The sequence below is a fragment of the Carex rostrata genome, chromosome 28, assembly GCF_964058835.1.
Source record: "Carex rostrata chromosome 28, lpCarRost1.2, whole genome shotgun sequence".
In the NCBI taxonomy this organism is placed as follows: Eukaryota; Viridiplantae; Streptophyta; class Magnoliopsida; order Poales; family Cyperaceae; genus Carex; species Carex rostrata.
The window spans coordinates 3,186,737-3,208,510 of record NC_135945.1 but is presented as its reverse complement, the minus strand read 5'-3'; the positions used below and the strand labels follow the sequence as shown (position 1 = coordinate 3,208,510).

Genomic DNA, 21,774 nt, shown 5'->3' with positions numbered 1-21,774 from the left:
TTTTATTCGCGTTTTCTACTAACAATTTGTCGCACTCGTTCAGAAAAAAATATCATGTACTCTGTAGAAGCAACGTGTGGTTGAAACTTCTCATTTCCCAGACTTGTCGCGTGGTGGGTCCTCTTTTGTCCACTATAATGCTGTGATTCCCAAAGTTTGGTTTAAATTTAAAAAATGAAGGGTAATAACTCAGATGGATTTGGTTTAAACATTAAGTTTTGATCCATGGACTTAAAGCATTGCAAGTTTGGCAGTCCATATTTGGCAGTCTGGATCCCTAAAGTAACTCAAATTTTGAGTTTTGATCTGAACAGTCCAATTAGAATTCGCATTAGACTAGAATTTTCGGTTCGAACTCAAAGCATAATTCCGAATTATTCATAATTATACTCAAATTATTTTCGAATCACAAAATTTTAACCTTGCCGAACTGAATCCGAATTTTTCATTTGTCATTATGATTGGGTACCGTGCATTTAGAACCTACAATTGGAGAGCATCGAAGCGCAGACTATCTTTGACTCCTTTGGTATATCTGATCTACATTCTTTTTCTACGAATTGTCAATGAACATGTCGCTTTACTATTCCTTTTCTCTGAATTGTCAATGTAACTAAATGATGACTACCTGTATGAAGCTCCTTCCGTCTTAGTTCATTTTTCTACAATTCATTCTCACCACTTGCAGAGAGAAAGCAGAGAGGTAGGTTAAAGAAGAAGAAGAAGAAGAAGAAGAAAGGTATTACCATACAGGGAAGTGTTCTCTGTATTCACAACAGAGAGAAAACAGAGAAAGCAGAGCTGTAGAGGGACTACCGATAGAGGTACGGCTTTATATATGAACCTCATCTTTACAGTTTTGTTCTGCAAATGAATTCCCCCTGACATTATTATTCTCCGTGTAAATCATGGTTCTGAAACTCGGCCGATTCCGAGTCAACTCGGTATTGGACCAAACCGGTCCGAGTTTCACCCGAGTCTCGCGCCTGTGCGAGTTTTTGATCAAAAATCAGATAAATAGTGTTTGACTCGGCTGAGTTATCCAATTTTCAAGCTGAGTCCGACCGAGTTCACCCGAGTTAGGTAGAGTCAGGCCGAGTCAAATCGACTTTCACCCAAATCATACAGGGGCAGTGAAAATCATTGTCCTAGACTAATTTGGTCTCCCGTGCTTAGCTTTCTGTTGTATCTTTTGAGGTTGAGAACAAGAAAATCATTCTTATTGATTTGAGATTTAAGTTCAGTTTTGCATCTTTTGAAAACGGAAATGGTGCTTGGAAAAAATTTGGAAAGGGGAAGTCCTTGGCTGAGTTAGGAGGAAGAATCTTTAGTTATTTCTATGGCTAGACTTGGTGTATAATTTTGTACTACAGAAAATTGGAATTTGTAATGGTTCATAATAAACCTTGTCCATTTTATTAGAATCTTTAGCTAGTTTGTTTGAGTGCCTTGCTAAGCTTGTAGCCTGTGAAGCCATTAATTACTATTTTATGTTATTTATAGTTTTTATATTTAACTAGTGTAGGAGATGCATACATCGTGGTTTGTTTATTTAATATTTTACTAAGTAAAGAATGAGATTGTACTATATTACAAATTAAATTTGATTGTTAAGAAAATATAAAATGTAGAAATTAAATATTTTATTTCTCTTTTGTGAATATCATTCACTTTTAGTTTATTTTATGAAATTGTCTATTTTATATTAAAATTAGATAATTTTAATATTTTAAGTAATTACACTACAAATTAAATTAATTGTTATGCATCAGAATTTAATTATTATGAGTGTTATAAATATTTAAAATGTTAACTATCAAAATACCAATTTTTCTATTTTTTTTAGTAGAAAACAAGTTTCTGCAAAAAAAATCCGGGTTGTCGATTCAATTCTTGCCAATTTATCCGATTCCGATTCCATGATCAAGTGACTGATTCTGATTCCGATTCAGATTTTTAGAACCATGGTGTAAATTTGTCATGGAATTAATTCTTCTAGCATATTAATTACCATAACAAAGCATATCTAAGATGCTTTCTTTCTCTTTTTGAAAGAGGTACTTCCAACAAGTTCATACAATTACATACCTAAAAGCAATGAAAAAACAAAAGGGCAATATTATCCAATACAACACGGTTGCTTTTTATAGCTAATTCACTCATGATCTCCTATTTTTACCTAGAAAGAACATGTTGCTTTTTCCGCTTTTCATTTTACCGTTTGCCTATGACTTCGTTGTTGTCAAAACTGTCAAGGAAAATTTGAATGTTCAAAAGTGTTAAAGTAGAATTTCTATATTATATTTAAATTGAAGAATTAAAAAATATATAAATCCACATATTTATTTACTAAGCTACATGAATATTGGTTCTGGCATAAAATTGCAGAGACCCATCTACTAGAATTCTAGATCAGTAAAAGAATTAGGTATAGATGGGTACCGTGCTATTAGATCCTACAATTGTAGAGCATCCAAGCGCATACTATCTTTGACTCTTTTAGTTTATCTAATCTACGTTTTACTTTATTAGCACCATTTGCAGAGAGAATGCAGAGAGGTAGATAGAAGAAGAAGAAGAAGTAGAAGAAGAGAGTTCTTTCCATACAGGGAAGTATTCTCTTGTATTCACAACAGAGAGAACACAGCAACAGAAGGACCACGGAAAAGGTACTGGCTTGATATATGGACATATATCATCTCTGCACTTTTGTTTTTCTAATGAATTTTTGTGGTATACTTGAAAGAACCATAATCTACGGACATTATCATTTTCAATGACAAATTAAGCATATGTAGCACACTGCTTTTTTTCATTGTTTTTTTTTTGAAAGAGGTATCCCAAACAGATATACATGTTTCGATTCATTCAAAGATGTTAATACAATTACATACTGATGATCAACCAAAAAGGTAATTGAAGCAACAAAAACAAAATGTTGTTCCAAACACCACGGCTAATGGGTCCGCATCCTCTGCATTAACACAACATTTGAGTTTAGATCTGGACCGTCCGATCAGAATTGGCCAATCCAGCTCCAGCTTGTAATGCGCAGGACCCGTTTAAGATTCGTGCTAATTTGTAACGAAAAGATCAGATCTAAACTCAAATGGTACATCAATGCAGAGGATATGAATTCATGGCTAATGGGGTCCTTCGTGAAGTATCCCTCAGCGGTCAAATCAAGCAAGTACTAGTCACCACCAAAGTATTAAAATTCGGTCATTTCAGCCGCATATGCCTATTCGGTTACAATATGAATAGAAAATCTGTATTTGATCAAATATGCGGTTCTGCATTTTCAGCCGCATATTACCGTATATTAACGCATACATGTTTGTATGATACCGCATATATATTTATTTGTATGATACTGCATACTACCATACACTTTGTTTATAATTCGAACCAACTACATAACATTGGAACCAACAGTCGATCCTCATGACATCTCTTGATTTTAATTCGAACCAACTACATAAAATTGGAACCTAACAACCACATTATTTAATCAGGCCACTATCAGCAGCCACGAGCAGAAATTTAAACGAGTTTTCTTTGAAATTTTTTTTTTTTTTTTTCAAATTTTAATGTTTCAATTCAGTTTCTTTTGCACACAATGATGTGAACTGATGTGAAATATGCAAAAAAGTCAAATATTCTAAGTGAAACCCAAGTGGAACAAATCTAAAAAAAATTACTAATCTGAAATGAATGTAATTCTGATCCACAATATATTTGCAAATCCAAACCATGTAGATAATGTTAAATGTAAATGAACGCACAATTAAACATTTCCTTTTCCCTTAAAACTACTTGTCAAGCAGCCTATGATTTGCAAGTTCGTTTTATAGCCAATTCAATCATCTCAAATTTTTACCTTAACTTTATATTCAGCAATACGAAACTAAAAAGTCAATTTGGTGCAAATTGCAGTTATTGGACAGTTTGCAACTTGGATAGCAGAAATTCTAATATCATAGCTTCATATGGCTTCAAAAGGGCTTTGGTATGGAAATTTTCAAGAAGATGGGTATAATGTCGTAGATACACCGAATGCACCACAAGCCATTTTTGAATGTTACCCGACAATACCCCCAACTATTCCTAGTGACAATCTAAACCAGAATGCCACACCTAATCCTTTGATAAGAAATGGTGCAGATAGCCAAGAGGTTTGTGATCTCACATCCAATGCAGTAATCAACTACATAGGCCAAATTCTGTTAGAAGAAGATATAAATGATGATGATATAAACGTATATCAAGAAGAGGCAACTATTCGAGAAACTGAGAAATCGTTCTATGATCTCCTCGGAAAGGAGCTCCCTCTTTCACCTACCTTGACCAAATTCCATCCACCTCAAACCTATAATACTACAAATAGTGGTTCTAGTAATACTATTGAAAGTGTTTCAGAAAATGATGTGCCATTATACAGTAATTCTGAACCCATCTTGATCAATGAGGACCGTATATCGGCTTTATTTATGGCGAACCTTCCGACCACACAAGTCCAAATGGGTGCTGAAGAAGCAATGAAGTTTCTTCCATCCATTGAAAATATGTTTGTTGGTTTAGAGCAAAATAGAATTGAGTTCCCTGAGAAACCTAACCACAAGAATGTCAGTGAGAACAAAGAAATATGTTATGAGACATGTGCCAAAAGGTGTGCCCGTAATGAAAAAGAACTAGATCTATCAGAGGGGCGATCTTGCAAGCAGCAAGCATTTTCTTCAGAGGAACCGGCTAGAAATGAGAACTTGGATCAATTTCTCCTTTCCCGTGATGGCGAATATGTGAAAGAGATTATGTCCGTACGTGAAAGTATGAAACAAGACACAAAGGATGAGTCACCGGAGCATCAGGTTCACATGAGTAAGAAGGCATTAGGAAATAAGGAAACAGGAGATGGCTTGGTGAATCTTCGTTCTCTCCTAATTAGTTGTTCTGAAGCAGTTTCTTCCAACGACTACAACAGGGCCTCTGAGATCATCAATCAAATAAGGAAACATTCATCCCCTGAGGGGAATTGCGACCAACGTTTGGCATATTATTTGGTGGATGGACTCGAGGCACGTTTGGTTGGTACGGGAAGTTACATCGATCATGAACTACTCTCAAGGCAAGGAACTGCGACTCACTTTTTGAAGGCATTCCGCATTTATCATGCAATTTGTCCATTTATGAGGGCATCATATTACTTCTCTAACCAAACAATTATTAACGTCTCAAAAAATGCCACAAAGGTTCATATAATTGATTTTGGCATCCACATGGGATTCATATGGCCATCATTCTTGGAAGATATCTCGAGATTAGGAAGTACTCCTAAAATCCGTATAACTGGGATAGAATTTCCAGAAAAAGGTTTCCGTCCAAGCAAACTTGTTGAAGAGACTGGAAGGGCGGTTGTCAGAATATGCTCAGAGATTTAATATCCGCCTCAAGTATGAAGGTATAGCATTAAAATGGGAGAACATTAGAATAGAAGACCTCAAGATTGAAAAAGATGAGATTTTGGTGGTAAATTGTTTGTACCGACTTGAAAGCCTTGCAGATGAGACAATTGCCATGAGCTGCCCTCGGAATAAAGTTCTAAGAATGATAAAAGATATCAAACCGCGTGTCTTTATTCATGGAATTATTCATGGCCAGTACAATACACCATTCTATACAAGTCGATTTAAGGAAGTTTTATTCAAGTACTCTTCAATATTTGATATTTTTGAGTCAACTATGCCTCGAGAGAGTGAAGGCAGGCTCCATCTAGAAAGGGATTTTATAAGTCCAAAAGCAATTAATATGATAGCTTGTGAGGGTATAGAGAGGAAGAGACCTGAGACGTATAGGCAGTGGCAGGCTAGGAATCATCGGGCTGGTTTTGTGCAATTGCCAGTGGATTCACTAATCAAGAAAAAGATAAAGAGAACAGTAAGAGAGTTTTACCACAAGGAGTTTGTCGTTGATGAAGATAACAAATGGCTTTTATTGGGATGGAAAGGAACGATCTTATTTGGGTTGTCCACGTGGATACCAAATGAGTATGAGAGTATTGATTGCAAGACCAAATAGCAATGGCATGGTAATTGCTTAGATAATTTTTTTAAGGGATTTGATCTATCATTCGAAGAACTTTTTTTTTTTTTTTTTTTTTACTTTTTCACTTATAATTTGAAGAATGACACGTATATTTATTGTAGAAGTTGAATAATTCACTTTTCTATCCCTAAAATTATATTTAGTGCGTTGTGATGGAGCAATTTAAACATATATCTCACATCCAAACAAATTTATATGAAAATATTAGGTATATGATGGGAATTAGGTAATATGGAAATATTAGGTAATTGAAACATATACCTCACATCCAAACAAATGTAAAGGAGAAATTTTATTATAGTTAGTTGGTATGATGGGAATTAGTACTGCTGCATGCAACATAAGCAATGATCTTATAGTTAATTGTAATATCTTTATGAACGACTCTGCAAGTCTATTTTGTGTATGAATATAAGCTATAAGATATTTGACATCAATTTGAATAGACATATAGTAATCATTGAATGTCTGAGATGTAAATTCACCAGTATTGTCTAGACGCATCTTCTTAATCGGATAATGAGAAAAATGTTCTCTTCATCGAATCAATTGAGCAAGCAGTCTAACAAATGCAAGGTTGCGCGAGTTGATGATAAGCATACACCATCTTGTTAATACATCAGTTAAAACCATACATTAGTGAAAAATATGGAATCATGATCGGTTATATACGCATATTAGTATCGGAATACAACCGATCCTGATGAAGGTGATACTGATACTACACTAATCTAGATCGGTTAAATAACCGATCCTAATCGTAACTATCAGGATCCGTTGTTTCAAACAACCGATCCTGATGTTATATTGGATCTAAAAAAAATATTTTTTTTATTTGGCATGCTTCCATATATATTTGCTGGTCAGCATAAATTTTTTTTTTATTTACCATTGATTTATTGGAGCTCAAAACCAATTAAGAACACAAAAAAAAATCATGAAACACAAAAAGAAGTACAATAGTTGAAGAAATTTGGTGCAATAGCAAAATAAAATTCAGCCACATGTATGGCACTCCCTCTTTTATCGTCTCCACCAGTGCAAACTTCAAATCTAAACAAATATTTATATCATTAATTGCTTGCTTGTGCATCTTCGATACATGTATTATTTAAATTGAAAGACAAGGAAAACCTAGCTAGCATACCTCAAAGTGTACCTCTTCATCGCCAATGGAATAATCTCAAAAAGCCTTGCTCAAATGAAAAAAAAAAAAATTTGAAACCATGAACTGTAATACTGCAATTTATTGTAAATTAAAAATATAAAAGATGCTCAAATGTACATAAGAGATTTGAGGAAATAAACAGTATGTACCTTAAGTATAATTTAAGGGCATAAGCCGGGGCATCATCCTTCATCTCATTCCATGAACTTGGAAGAGACGGGTAGCACATCCTTGTCAATTTTTGTCTTCTTCGCCTTTTTTTGACATGATCGAGACAGAGATCGCTAAGTTGAGAGGTGTTGGAGACAGAGAGAGAGATGGAGGAGTTGAGAGGCGAGTTTGATTTTCGCTAAGTTGAAAATGAGAGGCGTGGAATGAAAATAAGAACCCTAGGGAGTTATCAGGATCGGTTGTTTCGCAATAACCGATCCTGATAGTATCAGGATCAGTTGTTTGAAACAACCGAATTTAATTTTTTGTTTTGCTAATTTCATAAAATTATATAATATGTGGTATAAATCAATCTTGTCATAAATTAATATTTTTTATAGAAATCAATATTGTATAAATCAATATTGTATAAATAAATGTCATCATAATATTAAATATTATATAACTGTATGTACAAATATAAAATTTAGTACTATATATAATTTTGTATATATCTATACCGTCTGGACATTATCCACCTAAATTAGGCATATGAAGGATGCCGACTTACAACTTTCAAATACGAAATATTATATTTTTGCACAGTTGAAAATTTAGCAAGTACCCTGGAAATTGTACTCAATTATAAAATTGAAAAATTGTCAAAGAAAAACCTTTCCATTTTTACATGAACTCTCTATATTTATTACATTATCGAATTCCTAAATGTAGTTTTCCAGTTTCCAAAATACAATGTTCCCAATAAAAAACCCAAATTACATTAGAGGGGGAACATAGTGGGAAATAATTAAGAGATGATTCTCAAGCTTATAAAGTGGTTTTTGAGATCATTAACACAAGTAACCACACTTTTTGTTCTTAGAGGGACCACATTTCTGCTCATAACGCCTGGATAATTTGTAATTGGTGGTTTAGTAGACTTCATTGCGAGCACCTTCAGCACAATCGGCGAATATGTAGTTAGGATAATCTTTTGTATATATAAAAATTAGGATCAGATGAGCATATACAACGATTATGAGCAGATGCAGATGGAATTTTTTCGCTTTTGATTTTTGAGATGTAAATTGATCTTGCAAGAATTATCCATGCTTTATGTATATTTGTTGATTATTTTCATTTTCTTAAAGGCTATATTTGTTTTGGATCTACACTTTTTTCTTAGTTTAGCATAATTTTTGCTTTGCATTTTATTCAATGGACTCCTTCCAAGTCATATATTCTGACTTAGAGCATGTTCGGCAGCAAGAAAATTTTGTGTGAATGAAATTTTTTAATATGAGATTATTCTCAATTTCTCAAAACCAAAGTTATTTAACCCATGGGAAATTTTACAATATAGGTGTTCGGAAAATGCACGATAAAAAAGGGAGTGCCATACATGTGGCTGAATTTTATTTTGCTATTGCACCAAATTTCTTCAACTATTGCACTTCTTTTTGTGTTTCATTAATTGTATTTTGTGTTCTTAATTGGTTTTGAGCTCCAATAAATCAATAGTAAATAATTTTTTTTTTTTTTAGATCTAATATAACATCAAGATCAGTTGTTATATATATATATATATATATATATATATGAGTAAGGCTTGGGTGCTATGGATAGCATAGAGGCCTCTATGCTACGGCTCAATATTCAAGTTTTCAAAATCCAAACGGTCGATCCGAACCGTTCATCTTATTCTCCATATTAATATCTGCTTGGAGACCAAATGTTATAATTTTTTGAATTTTTTTACTATTTATTAAGCCACTTTGAAAATCGCTAATCCAACGGTTTTATTGTTTTGTGCAGCCACCGTTGGATCAACAATTTTGTAAAATACTTAATAAATAGTAAAAAAAATTCAGAAAAATGTAAAATTTGGTCTCCAAGCAGATATTAATATGGAGAATAAGATGAACGGTTCAGATCGACCGTTTGGATTTTGAAAACTCGAATATTGAGCCGTAGCATAGAGGCCTCTATGCTATCCATAGCACCCAAGCCTTACTCTATATATATATATATTATGAGGACAAAATAAATATGTGATCTACAAGTCAAAGATTGGTTTTACATTTTTTGAAATTTTTTTACTATTTTTTAGAGAGATCTTAATATTTTGATTTGTGAAAAAAAAAAGTTTTCGTATTTAGAGTGTATACCAAAAAATAAAATATTTGATATATTTACGAAGTGATGTCGTAAATTTTTATAACTTTGATTTTTTTTTTTTTGGTGAACTTTGATTTTATTTGTCAGTTGGATATCACAAGTCTAAATATAACACTAATTAACGACTTGGCCTTTATTATGGTTTTTATAATATATGTATTATATATACATATACACATACACACATACACACATACATATACATATACATATACTAGTATTTTGATTTAAATAATTTTGTGAAGAAAAAGTTTTATTGTTTAGAGTGTATGCAAAAAAATAAAACATTTGGATATATTTATGAAGTGATGTCGTAAATTCATATAATATGCAATAATTTTTTTTTTACAAAATTGATTTTCAGTGATTCGTATAAAAGTTATACAGATTCAATTAATTTTATGTATAAATATTTTCTTATAATTTTGAACGAAAATTTTAACTGAGAATTTTTATTTTTTATTATGTATGCACATATATGTTCATGAATGTCATTTGGAGATGCAATATGTTGGAGATCTTTAACCAAGAGACATCATGTCATGGATCACATACATACTCTTTTTTTGATATGTTGGATCTAATACGCCTTAGTTTGTATGAAATTTCGGTCCAAACTAGATCATAACCAAGAATTTTGGGCCAAAGCTTGATCATGTGGTTACTAAGTGGTAAGGATATAACTTTTATACAAACATTGTATTGGATCTTAAGGAGTATATGTTATGTTTTATTACATGAGATTGCATGTACAAAAGGCTTTGTATATATATATGTTGCATGAATTGTAATCTTCTACATTTTTTTGTTACTAACTAATATCAAATTATAATTGTAGTATAGACCAAAGCAAAAGTGTATGTATATATGTATATGTATATGTGTATATGTGTATGTATATGTATATGTATATGTATATGTGTATATGTCACTAGTGGAAAATATGGAATCAGGATCGGTTATATACGCATATCAGTATAGGAATACAACCGATCCTGATGAAGGCGATACTGATACTATCAGGATCGGTTTTTTATTTTTTAAAGAACCGATCCAAATAGGAACTATTAGGATCGGTTGTTTATTATAACCGATCTTAATAGCAGTTATCTGGATCGGTTTTTCTTAACGAACTGATCCTAATAGTTATATTCTGGATCGGTTCTCTAAAATAAACGATCCAAATTAATACCTATTAGTATCGGTTCCTTACCGATACTACTTTTTTTTACCAACTTTGAAAATAAATAGTATTAGGATCGGTTGTTTATAAAAAACCGATCCTAATAGTATTAGGATCGGTTTTTTATAAAAAACCGATCCTGATACTATTTTTTTTTTTGCAGAACCAACTTTGAAAATAAATAGTATTAGGATCAGTTGTTTATAAAAAACTGATCCTAATAGTATCAGGATCGGTTTTTTATATAAAAATCGATCCTGATACTTTTTTTTTTTTTTTTTTTTTTTTTTGGAATGAGGATCTGAAAAAAAAAACTTTTAGGATCGGTTATTAAAAAATAACCGATCCTAATAGTAGTAATCTGGATCGGTTGTTTAAAATAACCGATCCTGATGTTTTATTGAAGCTAAAAAAAATATTTTTATTTATTTGACCAGCTTCCATATATATTTTGCTGGCCAGCATCCTAAATATTTTTTTTTTTGCACAATAAGAAAAAATAATCAAATATCATATACACATCCTAAATTAAATATCATACACATCTTAAATTATTACAAAAAATTCATGTTCATACAAAGTTTTGTGAAGCATTACATATTATAACAAGAAAAATTTAAATCCAAAAAAAATTAATTAACAAACATACAAGTGACTAATTGAGCTATTACTTCAATTAACACACATTTATGCAATTAATGTAAAGCACACCAATAAAAAAATCAATAATTACCTCTTTTGCAATCACATCACTTGAGATTAAAAGAGATCCTAAAAATAAAAACAAAGGTAACAATTAGATGGAAAAACATTTTACAATAAAAAATACAAAAAAATGTGTTTTTAAAGTATAATAATGAGAAAATTAGATAAAGCTAATACCGTGATAGTTGATCCGCCGGATGATTAAGTAACTTGAGCGAGATGTCCTCAAGACTGTAAAACAATATACAAACACCATTAATTAATTTTTGAAACAATAAAAAAAATTAAAAACTGAAACAATTGAGCCGGAGGTGCGAGAGGCTCGGCTTTGAGAGGAAGAGACGGAGAGAAAGAGAGAGAGAGACACGGAGGAGAGGGAGAGACGGAGACAGAGAGAGAGACACAAAGAGTACTGAGGATTTGAGAGGGAGATACGGAGACACAGAGAGAGAGACGCTAAGTTGAAAATGAGAGGCGCGAAATGAAAATAAGAAGAACCCTAATCAGGTTATATAGGGAGTAAATAGTATTAGGATCGGTTGTTTATAAAAAAACCGATCCTCATAGTATCAGGATCGGTTTTTTATAAAAAACCGATCCTGCTACTAATTTTTTTTGGCAGAACCAACTTTGAAAAAAAAAAAATAGTATCAAGATCGGTTTTTTATAAAAAACTGATCCTGATACTATATATAAGAAAGATCACTGAGGTAAACCCCACTCATATTGATGGTCTATCAACCATCAAACGGCTACCATTTATTTTCTTTTCTGTTTGGTAATGCATGTACACAGATAAATATTAAGAAAAATGTAAAAAATATAAAAAATATTTATTTGTGTTTGTATGGCCAAATCAACTCTACTATGATCAATTTTGTACAATTTTATTATTATTAATGGCATCAAATTGTTAAATGGAATGCAGACCGTTCATTTCTGCATGATCATCCAACGGTGGGTCTGTAATTAAATGACATGTAATAATTTTTAAAATGATCAAGATATAACATGGAACATTAATAACGTAAAAGTGCCGAAGGCCAGACAACTGTAAGTTTTGATCCAACGTAAATTATTTACGGCCGTGCGATGTTACTATATTGTTTTGCTTTGATGAACTAGTACACGAATCCCGAATTGTATCAAATTTTATAATGGTGAAATTAATATGACATTCTTTCATTTTAACGGTTCCGATCGACCAAATGCTAATATTCGTATTCGTTCCTTCACAACCCCACACAACAAGGGTTCAAGTCCTATGTATATTATTATATGGCACAAGTCATTGATGCATCATGCATGATTGTATAAAAAAATTCAATAGTCAAAATGACTTCAAAATGAAATATCAATGTCAAATAATTAATTATTTATCACATAAATTTTAATAATATAAATTACATTAATTTTCATCAAAAAAATTTTATAATTGAACCATATGCCATATACAACAGCCATATATATATTCTATTAATCACCACACTAATTACATATAACACAAATGCCTAATTACATATACTTCTCAATATTAAAATTACAAACATAAATATTTTAAAATATTGAAAAAAAACTAATTATAAAATGAAATTTGCTATCTCAATTTTGAAGCTGTCACTATGCCAATTTGCTTTCAATCCGAACAGAGCATTTTAGACTACATACAGCGCACCACACAAAGTTGGTTCTACAAAAAAAAAAAATAGTATTAGAATTGGTTATTTGAAATAACTGATTCTAATACTATTTTTTTTTCAAAGTTGGTTCTGAAAAAAAAAAAGTATCAGGATCGGTTTTTAGCAATAAAACCGATCCAGATACTATCAGGATCGGTTATCATGTACAGAACCGATTCAGATGCTATTTTCTGATATATTTTAATTTGTTAGATGTATTTAAGTTATCTGGATCAGTTATTATGTATAGACCCGATCCAGATGCTATTTTCTGATATATTTCAATTAATAAGATTTATTTGAGATATTTCAATTATCATGATCGGTTTTTTGTTAGAACCGATGCTGATACTATCAGGATCGGGTTTTATAAACAACCGACCCTGATATTTGAATTATTAAGATCGGTTATTTAGAATAACTGATCCTGATAGTATCATGATCAGTTCTAACAAAAAACTGATCCTGATAGTTCATAAATCATGATCGGTTGACAATAAAACCCGATATGAATAGTTTTTAAGATCGGTTTTTTTAAGAAAACCAATTCAAATACCTTTTAGGATCGGTTGGCTCATATAACCGATCCAAATAGGCCGATCCTGATTCCAGTTTTTACACTAGTGTGTGTATATGTATATATTATACATATATTATAAAAACCATAATAAAGGCCAAGTCGTTAATTAGTGTTATATTTAGACTTGTGATATCCAACTGTCAAATAAAATCAAAGTTCACCAAAAAAAAAAAAAAAAAAAATCAAAGTTATAAAAATTTACGACATCACTTCGTAAATATATCAAATATTTTATTTTTTGGCATACACTTTAAATAAGAAAACTTTTTTTTTTTCACAAATCAAAATATTAAGATCTCTAAAAGAAAAAAAAAAAGACCATGGGGCGCCCCAGCCACGGGTGGTCCGCTAGTGGTATGGAGCGCTCCAACCACGGGTGGTCCGCTTGTGTTTTGGGCCGCCCGTGGGCCTAACGGTTGGGGCATTTTTGATAAAAAATTCAATGTAGGTTTATTTTTAAAATTAAGTTTTTTTTCAAGGATATTAATAAAAATGGCCATGATATCTGGGAGCGGAATAACACAAGCTGAAAAGAATATACTTATCTCTTCATGTCCTACAATTCATTCTCACCACATGATGAGAAAGCAACTAAATGATGACTACCTGTATGAAGCTCCTTCCGTCTTAGTTGATTTTTCTACAATTCATTCTCACCACATGCAGAGAGAAAGCAGAGAGGTATTACCACACCGGGAAGTGTTTTTCTGTATTCACCACATAGAGAAAACAGATAAAGCAACTAAATGATGACTACCTGTATGAAGCTCCTTCTGTCTTAGTTCATTTTTCCATAATTCATTAGCGAGAAAAAAGAGAGGTAGGTTGAAGAAGAAGAAGAGAGGTATTACCATACAGGGAAGTGTTCTCTGTATTCACAACAGAGAGAAAACAGAGAAAGCATAGCTGCAGAGGGACTGCGGATAGAGGTACGGTTTTATATTCCGACTTGAACCTACTTTCGATAGTAAGAAAATCAAATAATCAGAGGTCATGATGATATTCCGACTCAAATCAAATTGTAAGTTCCGTTTCCTTTAACACTAGTCAAGCAGCTGCTCAGGGATATGATAAATGAGTAAGTAGCTTAGAAAGGTTGTTTTCCTCATCCATTTTTTGTTACAAGTAAAAGAGCGAAAAAACAAGTAATTTGCAAGTTCATTTTTAGCCAATTCACTCATGATCTCCTATTTTTACCTAGAAAGAACATGTTGCTTTTTACACTTTTCATTTTACCGTTTGCCTATGACTTTGTTGTTGCATGTAAAAACTGTCAAGGAAAATTGAAATGTTCAAAAGCGTTAAGATAGAATTTCTATATTAGATTTAAATTGAAGAATTAAACAAAATATAAATCCAAATATTTATTTACTGAGCTACATGAATGAGGTTCTGGCATAAAATTGCAGAGACCCACCTACTAGAATTAGGTATAGACTTATGGTCTTTAATTATTCGTTGGTCTTTAAGATTAAAAATAATGACAATCATTAAGTATAATGAATTAGGTATAGTGACAATTCTAGATCGGCAATAAAATACCATATATAAGTTCTCTAGATTAAAACATAATGATGTTGGCCTTTACAATCCTCTCCAATCATTAAAGAAAAATTAAAAATAAAGCCCAGAAGAGATGACTACCTGTATCAAGCTTCCTCGGTCATAGTTGATTTTTGTATACTTTATTATCACCATTTGCAGAGAGAATGCAGAAAGGTAGATAGAAGAAGAACTGAAGAGGAGAGGTGTTTCCAAACAGGGAAGTATTCTCTTGTATTCACAACAGAGAGAACATAGCAACAGAAGGACCACGGAAAAGGTACTGGCTTGATATATCATCTCTACACTTTAGTTTTTCTAATGAATTTTTGTGGTATATTTGAAAGAACCATAATCTACGGACATTATTATTTTCAATGACAAAGCATATGTAGCACACTGCTTTTTTTCATTTTTTGTTTTTGAAAGAGGTATCCCAAACAGATATACATGTTTCCATTCATTCATAGATGTTTATACAATTACATACTGATGCATCAACCAAAAATGCAACTGAAGCAACAAAAACAAAATGTTATTCCAAACACCACGGCTAATGGGTCCGCATCCCCTGCACTAACACAACATTTGAGTTTAGATCTGGACCGTCCGATCAGAATTGGCCAATCCGGCTCACGCTTGTAATGCGCAGGACCCCTTTAAGATTCGTGCTAATTTGTAACGAACCGATCAGATCTAAACTCAAACGGTACATCAACGCTGAGGATACCGCATACTACTCCATACTTGTTTATAATTATAACCAATTACGTAACATTGGAATCAACAGTCGATCCTCATTACCTCTCTTGATTTTAATTCGAACCAACTACATAACATTGGAACCTAAGTACCTAACAACCACATTATTTAATCAGGCCAGTACCAGCCATGACGAGAACTTCAAACCTGACCCAGACCTTAATAACTTATCCAAATAAACTAGAGAAAACCATTAAACGAGTTTTCTACTAACTTTTTTTTTTTCAAATTTTAATGTTTCAATTAAGTTTCTTTTGTACATTATGATGTGAATTGATGTGAAATCATGCAAACAGTCAAACAGTCCAACCCAAAACCAACTGGTACAAATCAAAAAAGTTTTTACTAATCTGAAATGAATGTAATTCTGATCCATAATATATTTGCAAATCTAAACCATATATATAATGCTAAATGTAAATGAACGCACAATTCAACATTTCCTTTTCCCTTAAAACAACTTGTCAAGCAGCCTATGATTAGGATAATTGGATGAAGTAGCAAGTCCTTAGAGAGGTTGTTATTCTTGTCATTTTTTTACAAGTAAAAGCAAGGAAAAATTAAGTAATTTGCAAGTTCGTTTTATAGACAATTCAATCATCTCAAATTGTTACCTTAACAGTTTGGGGTTGTAACTTTCTATTCAGCAATACGAAACTAAAAAGTCAATTTGGTGCAAATTGCAGTTATTGGACAGTTTGCAACTTGGAAAGCAGAAATTCTAATATCATAGCTTCATATGGCTTCAAAAGGTTTTTGGTATGGAAATTTTCAAGAAGATGGGCATAATGTCGTAGATACACCAAGTGCACCACATGCCATTTTTGAATGTTACCCGACAATACCCCCAACTTTTCCAAGTGACAACCTAAGCCAGAATGTCACACCTAATCCTGTGATAAGCAATGGTGCAGAGAGCCAAGAGGTATGTGATCTCACATCCAATGCAGTAATCAACTACATAGGCCAAATTCTGTTAGAAGAAGATATAAATGATGATATAAACGTATATCAAGAAGAGGCAACTATTCGAGAAACTGAGAAATCGTTCTATGATCTCCTTGGAAAAGAGCTCCCTCTTTCACCTACCTTGACCAAATTCCATCCACCTCAAACCTATAATACTACAAATAGTGGTTCTAGTAATACTATTGAAACTGTTTCAGAAAATGATGTGCCATTATACAGTAATTCCGAACCCCTCTTGATCAGTGAGGACCGTATATCTGCTTTATTTATGGAGAACCTTCCGACCACACAAGTCCAAATGGGTGCTGAAGAAGCAATGAAGTTTCTTCCAGCTGTTGAAAAGTTGTTTGTTGGTTTAGAGCCAAATAAAATTGAGCTCCCTGAGAAACCCAACCAAAAAAATGTTAGTGAGAACAAAGCAATATGTTATGAGACCTGTGCAAAAAGGTGTGCCCATAATGAAAAAGAACCAGATCTATCAGAGGGGCGATCTTGCAAGCAACAAGCATTTTCTTCAGAGGAACCGGCAAGAAATGAGAACTTGGATCAATTTCTCATTTCTCGTGGTGGCGAATATGTGAAAGAGATTATGTCCGTACGTGAAAGTATGAAACAAGACATGAAAAATGAGTCACCGGAGCATCAGGTTCACATGAGTAAGAAGGCATTAGGAAATAAGGAAACAGGAGATGGCTTGGTGAATCTTCGTTCTCTCCTAATTAGTTGTTCTGAAGCAGTTTCTTCCAACGACTACAGCTGGGCCTCTGAGCTCATCAATCAAATAAGGAAACATTCATCACCTCTGGGGAGTTGTGACCAGCGTGTGGCATATTATTTGGTGGATGGACTCGAAGCACGTTTGGTTGGTACGGGAAGTGACATCCATCATGAACTACTCGCAAGGCAAGGAAATGTGACTAACTTTTTGAAGGCATTCCGCATTGATCATGCAATTTGTCCATTTATGAGGGCATCATTTTACTTCTCTAACCAAACAATTATTAACGTGTCAAAAAATGCCACAAAGGTTCATATAATTGACTTTGGCATCCACATGGGATTCATCTGGCCATCTTTCTTGGAACGTATCTCAAGATTAGGAAGTACTCCTAAAATCCGTATAACTGGGGTAGAATTTCCAGAAAAAGGTTTCTGTCCAAGCAAACTTATTGAAGAGACAGGAAGGCGGTTGTCAGAATATGCTCAGAGATTTAATATCCGCTTCAAGTATGAAGGTATAGCATCAAAATGGGAGAACATTAGAATAGAAGACCTCAAAATTGAAAAAGATGAGATTTTAGTAGTAAATTATTTGTATCGACTTGAAAACCTTGCAGATGAGACAATTGCCATGAGCTGCCCTCGGGATAAAGTTCTAAGAATGATAAAAGAGATCAAACCGCGTGTCTTTATTCATGGAATTGTTAATGGCCGGTACAGTACGCCATTCTATACAAGTCGATTTAAGGAAGTTTTATCCAAGTACTCTTCAATATTTGATATTTTTGAGTCAACTATGCCTCGAGAGAGTGAGGGGAGGCTCCATCTAGAAAGGGATTTTATAAGTCCAAAAGCAATTAATATAATAGCTTGTGAGGGTTCAGAGAGGGTGAGGCCTGAGACGTATAGGCAGTGGCAGGCTAGGAATCTTCGGGCCGGTTTTGTGCAATTGCCGGTGGATTCACTAATCAAGAAAAAGATAAAGAGAACAGTAAGTGAGTTTTACCACAAGGAGTTTGTAGTTGATGAAGATAACAAATGGCTTCTATTGGGATGGAAAGGAACGATCTTATATGGGTTGTCCACGTGGATACCAAATGAGTATGAGAGTATTGATTGCAAGACCAAATAGTAATGGCATGATAAGCTTTGATAATTTTTTTAATGGATTTGATCTTTCATTTGAATATTTTTTTTTTTTTTACTTTTTCACTTATAATTAATTTGAAGAATGGGACGTGTATTTATTCTATAAGTTCAACAATTCACTTTTCGATCTCTAAAATTATATTTAGTGTGTTATGATGAAGCAATTGGAACATAAACCTCACACTAAAAAAAAAATGTTAGCTCGAGTTTTTTTTTTTTGAAGAAAAATATGAATCTAGCTCGTATGGAACATAAACCTCACATTTACATGGTCTGGATGGTATATTGAAGATAAAAAAATATAATAAAAAATTTGATATGTGAATTGAATTTCAATTACTACTCAAGTTCATGTTAATCGTTATTTGATATTCGGAGTGCATTATTTTATAGATTTTGACAACAAATTCATGTTTTTTTTTACCGGTTTTTCATGGAGTAACTTCGTAATTTGTTGGGATTAATTACTTATTCATTGAATTCAAGTATTATTATTTTAATTAGAACTTTTTGCGTTAATTAAAAATTAAGAAGATGTGCTTTGGGTTTCTGTATTTAATTATGATGTCGATATTTGATGTAAATTTTGACAATAAACATATATTTTTATCCATTGTTTTATTTTTGTGCGATAATTTTATAATGATTGGTGATATGTAGTTAATCTATTCATTGATATCAAGTTTTTATTTAGTTAATTAATTTTGTATATTTTGAAATTGTGATGATGTGCTTTGGCTTTGTACTTACATTACAACAAAATAGACACTTTTTGCAAGGAAAAAAACGCTTTTATGACGGTCGTCCGTCGCAAAAAGTACCGTCGCAAAAAAAAGAGCTGAGCAATGAGAGTCGATTTTTTGGAATTTTCAAAGGCCAAACAGTCTATCCAAAGGCCAAAAGAAAAAGTACCGTCACAAAAAGAAAAGACTGAGCAATGAGAGTTGATTTTTTCGATTTTCAAAGGCCAAACAGTCGATCCAAACCGTTAGATATTCAATCTATATTAAAATGTGCTTGGAGACTAAATTTTATATTTTTTGGAATTTTTTTATTATTTATTAAGATGGTTTGAAAATCAATCAAAGAGGCAGGATAAATATGAAAGTAGTTTGGCATCATATGAGGAATTTAAGCAGTTTAAAAAGAGCTCAATTTTGTCTCTGTCTGGGGAAGGGAATCCTCTGAGTTACATATTCAAAGATTTCTCTGTTGTTTTGTTTTTTTCTTTGTTTTTTCTTTGAAAAAAGCAGTACCTAACATCTTGAGGACCTAATTATTTGATTGTCTTTTTGTACAATCTATTTAGCTAAGTTTCAAACTAGCTGTTGAGCTTTGTATTTCAATGGTCACATGTGTACATAACCATGAGTCACAGAGTGGATGATATAGAGAGGACAACTACTAGAGATATTAGATTAATTAGCACAGGAAATAATTGGCAAATTTTATAGAACCTAGTAGTGGTTGTGAACATTATATTAAGAAATAAGAATTAGCATCCATATCAAGTAAGAAGAGCATGGAATGAATTATTAAAGAATATTTCAAGAATAAAAAAAGGCGTGAGTTAGGAAAGAAGAAATGTAATAGTGATAACTTTATAGATCTGTTATATATGTATCCATTATAAGTTTATAACTATGAGGTAGCAAAATTTGATCAACTCCAAAGGTCATCAAAAAGAATCTGCTGTGACTCAAAAGCCTTTTACCAATGTTAGGCCAGAGAAAACATTTAGCTCAAAGAAGTGAAAGAACAGAGACGGGTAATTTTGGCATCCTGTGATCGAGGCATCTTTTTAATATGATTTGGTCGTTCATTTTACCACGAAATTTGACATATCAAAATCATTCATAACATGGATAAAGTTTCATTTTCCCTGATTTTAATATTGTTTTATATAGCAATAGCATGGATATAATTAAAAATTAACCAGTTGTTTGTCTAATTTTGAATGCAGCCATATTCTCTGTATATAAAAAACACAAGCTAGCTGCTCTACCAATCGTCCCTGCCAAACAGAGCTCAATTCACTTTTCAACCCTAGCCACCACCCAGAAAGACACTTCCCACAATCAGAAATACATGTCAGAGGCAGCTGTGAGCTATGTGTTGGGCAAGCTTACTGATGCCTTGGACATCTTGCAAAAGAAAGCTCAGGACCTGCAGGGTGTGAGTGGGCAGATCGAGCAGATGAAGCTGGAGCTTGGCTTGGTAAAAGGTTTTCTTAGAGATGCCGGTTACAAGCGTAAGGGAAATGAATTTGTAAAGGAGTGGGTGAACCAGGTCAGAGACATGGCCTACAGAATAGAAGATGTGATTGATATCTTCCTTGTTGAGATTGAAGAAAACCGTCCAAGAAGTTCTGCTTGGTTAAAAAAAACCTATAAGAAGCTGAGCCTGGGCGATGAGCTCGAAGAAATCACACAGCAACTAAATTTGATTTACCGGCGTGGAACCGACATGGGAATTAAGCATCTGGGTGGTGGTAGTGAAGTAAATGGTCAGCAACCTTTGAGGCCGACAAAACCTTCTGATGTTGATGATTCACAAGTTGTTGGCATTGAGGCCGACAAGTGCGAGATCATCAAGCAGCTGTTCAATAGAAAGATTTCAAGGCGTATAGTGCTCTCCATTGTGGGCACTGGCGGCCTTGGGAAGACCACCCTGGCTCAAAAAGTATACAAAAGGTGCATGTGTTCTCTTTTAAACCCATGTTTTTACATAAAGTGGGTAAATTATTGTGGAACAATCGATAACAAGAAAATTGCTTAAAATCAAAAACTAACTGTCTATTATGAAGTAAACTGTACAAATTTAATCCTTTGTTTGGATTTGTTTCCATTCTTAAGAAGTGATGAAATACTTCAATTTCATTGATCTA

At 33.0% G+C, this 21,774-nt stretch overlaps 2 protein-coding genes and 1 pseudogene across 5 annotated transcripts; all 3 read left to right on the top strand.

The window, feature by feature from the left end:
• The first annotated feature begins 601 nt into the window (after positions 1-601).
• On the top strand, positions 602-6,312 carry LOC144545944 (scarecrow-like protein 14). 3 transcript variants are annotated; one of them, XM_078294493.1, is made up of 3 exons: positions 603-824; positions 2,545-2,669; positions 3,937-6,312. In XM_078294493.1, the coding sequence occupies exon 3, from the start codon at positions 3,990-3,992 to the stop codon at positions 5,436-5,438; it is 1,449 nt and encodes a 482-aa protein (XP_078150619.1). In that variant the 5' UTR covers positions 603-824; positions 2,545-2,669; positions 3,937-3,989; the 3' UTR covers positions 5,439-6,312. The 3 variants fall into 3 exon arrangements, with proteins under 3 accessions (XP_078150621.1, XP_078150619.1, XP_078150618.1); XM_078294492.1 differs by having other exon boundaries at positions 2,533-2,669; XM_078294495.1 differs by lacking the exon at positions 2,545-2,669 and having other exon boundaries at positions 602-824.
• LOC144545509 (scarecrow-like protein 9 pseudogene) lies at positions 5,605-6,075 on the top strand (annotated as a pseudogene).
• Positions 6,313-14,399: 8,087 nt separating the features above from the next.
• On the top strand, positions 14,400-19,012 carry LOC144545973 (scarecrow-like protein 14). 2 transcript variants are annotated; one of them, XM_078294524.1, is made up of 3 exons: positions 14,400-14,674; positions 15,450-15,567; positions 16,736-19,012. In XM_078294524.1, exon 3 carries the CDS (start codon positions 16,789-16,791, stop codon positions 18,868-18,870), a length of 2,082 nt encoding a protein of 693 aa, XP_078150650.1. In that variant the 5' UTR covers positions 14,400-14,674; positions 15,450-15,567; positions 16,736-16,788; the 3' UTR covers positions 18,871-19,012. The 2 variants fall into 2 exon arrangements, with proteins under 2 accessions (XP_078150650.1, XP_078150651.1); XM_078294525.1 differs by lacking the exon at positions 15,450-15,567.
• Positions 19,013-21,774: the final 2,762 nt, after the last annotated feature.